Here is a 3,570-nt window from a genome sequence, read left to right on the forward strand (position 1 = left end):
TTGAAAGCGAGGAGTAATATCCTGTCTCCTTTGTATAGCCCCCAGTTGGGGTTGTGCTGGACACAGCTCTCTGGGCATCGGGTCAGCTGGCTCCGTCACATTTATGGCATCCTTTTTTCCTGTGCAATGTTGTGCAGAACCTTACAGGCTAAAACAATGTTGCAGACCTTTTCTGGCGTTTATAGTAGGGTCCCCATTGCCCCCCCTCCACCGTGGCTCGTGTGTGTAGGCTACATTTGCACTGTTGCTCGGCTCATAGGTCTTCTAAAAGAGCCAGATCTGCCATTGTCGATAAGTGATCAACTAATGACTTCTCCTTCTCCTGTAACATGCTGCACCGCAAGTCCACACTGACTTGAAAACTTGCGTACATGAGGTCAGACCAGACGTGAGATTTTTTCGCAGCCTATGCTCACGTTCAAATTGATAAATAAATCGTCGTACACTCATCCTACGCAAGTATCATAAATCAATGTGTCAATGTGTGCTCTCTCTAACATCAGCTGAGATCAATGAAATATAATTTTTTGGGTTAGTAAGTAAAGAAAAGAGTAGTTACCATTGCCTCCGATGACCTGTAGGCTTGGATGCTTTTCTTTAATATATTTGATCATGTTGATCTGGAAGATCGAGTTGCCCTGAGATGAGTCCTGGAGGTACAGATGGAACACATGACATTGTTATTTACAGAGCATCATTACTTTGAATCGGTACACATAACATGTTTTTAAATTACAGCCTAAAGTCAAATTAAGTTCATCCAGAGCAAATCAACTGCACATTATAAAATGTGCTCCCACAGTTGAGAGATCAAAGTTTTCATCCCACATCTGTATCTTAAATCAACAAGATAAACTTTGCAGTCTGCTTCATAGATTTTGTCTGTTGTGCACTGGAGTACCACAGTAAACCCAGTAAACCCATTATAAATGTGTAAATGAGCTTACTTCTAGACTGTTCTCCACCAAAAGTGCCAGTACCAATTCCTCAGTAATAAAGCGCTCTGACCTGCACCATAAAGTCCGAAACTGATACCAGTAGAAAAGGGCCCACTATGGAAAACAAAAGTCTCCACCTCTAAAACCTGTACTGAAGTCCTCCTTACCAGTACCACTACATCCACCCCGCTCTGCACCAGCAGATCCAGTCGGTACTTGTCGTCATTGTGGGTGCCGATGGCGGCGCCACACAGCAGCTGTTTGCGCGAGTCTTTGGAGGCCAGAGGGAAGTCTCTGTTCTTCTTCAGGTCTGTGCGGGCGATGATGGACACCAGGGAACCCTCTTCATTCACTATAGGCAGCTTACCTGCAGTAGGGAATCAGAGAGGTAAGACATGTACAGAAGTTCACACCTGGATTCAAGTTAATCCGTTTAATGCCATATTTTTCACTGGATTGATCACGTAAAAATCATGCAAATCATTAATACATTTAATGTCCTCCGCACCTTTCTTACTCCTCTGGAGGATTTCATTGGCTTCTTTCAGCGTCACTCCAGCAGGGGCAACCACGAGATCCTCTTGCTTTGTCATCACCTGTCGACGCGGTGACACACAGGACATAAGTAAAAGGAAGCATCAACACTCATTGCAAATGTTTCAGAGAGTGTATAAACTTTTAATATTTCTAGGGGTAGTAAAATGTGACACTTTAACATTGAAAAACTAATATATCTAAAAACAAAAAAACATCTGTACAGGAATTTAGGCTTTGTTAATGCATCTTTGTAAACCCTGGACTCGATAACAAAATAAAAACTTTCTGGCACAAATGAAAATAGTTAATGTCCTATACTATTTCTCACAGCCCTAGATGGTATTAATTACGCTTGATTTAGTCAATTACATGTCCTAAATTTTAAAAAAGGTTATTCAGTTTACTCTCACATGTGACCAAAAGAAAAGCATAAAATCAGGTTTGTTAACATTTGATAAGCTGAAAGCAAAATATCTGTTATTTATGGTCAAAATAGTTGCAGATAAATGTTCAGTCAGATCCTTTCATACTTAGAACTACTTGATTATTTGACTAATCGTTACAGTTCTTCACTGAATTATTTGAAATTGAGTGTGGCTAATAAGACCCACTGCATGCATTTAGTATGTCTATGCTACCATTGTATTATTGTTTGCATTTTAATATACGGTTATATTTTGTGTTATTTTTAGCTATTCAAAATACTTTCTAGTGAAAGATGTTATTACTCAGCAGTAAAACATCCCTATTGCAGTCACAAACATTCGCTATGGCTCAGGCTCCAACTGAAATTCATAGCTATTGATTAAGTCTACTGATTCCCATTAGAATTTCAATATGAATCATACAATCTTGATTCATTACCTCCAAACACATCCAACACCATGGTACTTTGAGTTAGTAATGACTAATGCACTCACCTCGCTCAGTGGCAGGTTGTGATCCTCCTCCTTCAGGAAGTCGATGTCTCTGGAAGAGATGATGCCCACCAGCTTGCCGCCCATTTTGCCGTTGTCTGTGATGGGGATTCCACAGAAGCCATGGCGAGCCTTGGCCTGGAACACGTCCCGAACACGCTCGTTGGGGCTCATCACCACAGGGTCTGTGATGAAGCCCTGCTCATAACGCTAGGGGGAGGAAGGAAGGAGGTGAGGAAAAGGAGGGGTGTGGAATAAAAAAAGAGGGGCAGGAGAAGGATGGTGTTAAAAAAAAAAAAAGGAAGTGGATTTAAGAGCCAGCATGGGAAAGAAAGGGAGAGTAACAGCCGGGGAAAGGGTGTAAGGAATTCAATAAGGAGGCTGGATAAAGAATATGCGAGCGCTTCACTGCAAATACTCGAGAGCAGAGGAGCAAGGGATGCAGGGAAATGACATACTTTTACAGCTTTCAAACTGAGAACAGCAAATAAAAAATAGAAAAAGAGAAAGAGAAGCAAGCATTAGATGACAGAAAAAGACAAACCTGAAAACAACCAAGAGAAAGGGAAAGAAAATGATCATGTGAGAGCAAGAAACTTTCAGTAAAAGAAGAGACAAGATGGGAAAAAAGGATGAAGTGTAAAGAAAAAATAAAAGCGTACAGATAGTCATCATCACTACCTTGACTTTGCGAACTTCATTGGCCTGGAACTCTGGAGTGCAGTTGTGGTGGATGAAGCCGATGCCACCCGTTAACTGGGAGGAGACAATACATCAGGTGTGTGTGAGTGAGCATGGCAGCGTGGTAACATGACAGCAGCAGGAAATATAAACAATCTAACAATCCAAGGAAATCGTGCGTTTGTGTGTGGTACTTACTGCCATAGCGATGGCCATGTTGGCCTCTGAGACGGTATCCATGGGAGAGGAGACCAAGGGAGTTTTCATGGTGATTTGTTTGGTGAGCGCTGAGGTCAGGTCCTGGGCAAAACACATCAGGGCGATATTAGGTACACATGGACACTTGAGACTACTCCATGATCATTATTCAAAGTCAAATTTGTTACGTTAGAGTCAAACATCTCAAAGGTTGGAAACTTTAAGATGTTTACTTTAGAATACTACATGTATACTAATAATAATGATAATAAATACTGTTTATTGATCCCCAGTGGGGA

General features: G+C 41.4%; 1 protein-coding gene across 2 annotated transcripts in view; it reads right to left on the minus strand.

The window, feature by feature from the left end:
• impdh2 (IMP (inosine 5'-monophosphate) dehydrogenase 2) overlaps positions 1-3,570 on the minus strand; it is a 23,107-nt gene that overhangs the window by 16,064 nt on the left and 3,473 nt on the right. For both annotated transcript variants that reach the window (XM_032520965.1, XM_032520966.1), the window contains exons 3-8: positions 3,272-3,373; positions 3,074-3,148; positions 2,396-2,602; positions 1,447-1,534; positions 1,106-1,305; positions 560-650 (exon numbers count right to left, since the gene is read on the minus strand). In XM_032520965.1, the coding sequence (XP_032376856.1) occupies positions 560-650; positions 1,106-1,305; positions 1,447-1,534; positions 2,396-2,602; positions 3,074-3,148; positions 3,272-3,373 (763 nt within the window). The remainder of the gene's footprint in view (positions 1-559; positions 651-1,105; positions 1,306-1,446; positions 1,535-2,395; positions 2,603-3,073; positions 3,149-3,271; positions 3,374-3,570) is intronic.

Source organism: Etheostoma spectabile, chromosome 7, assembly GCF_008692095.1.
Source record: "Etheostoma spectabile isolate EspeVRDwgs_2016 chromosome 7, UIUC_Espe_1.0, whole genome shotgun sequence".
In the NCBI taxonomy this organism is placed as follows: Eukaryota; Metazoa; Chordata; class Actinopteri; order Perciformes; family Percidae; genus Etheostoma; species Etheostoma spectabile.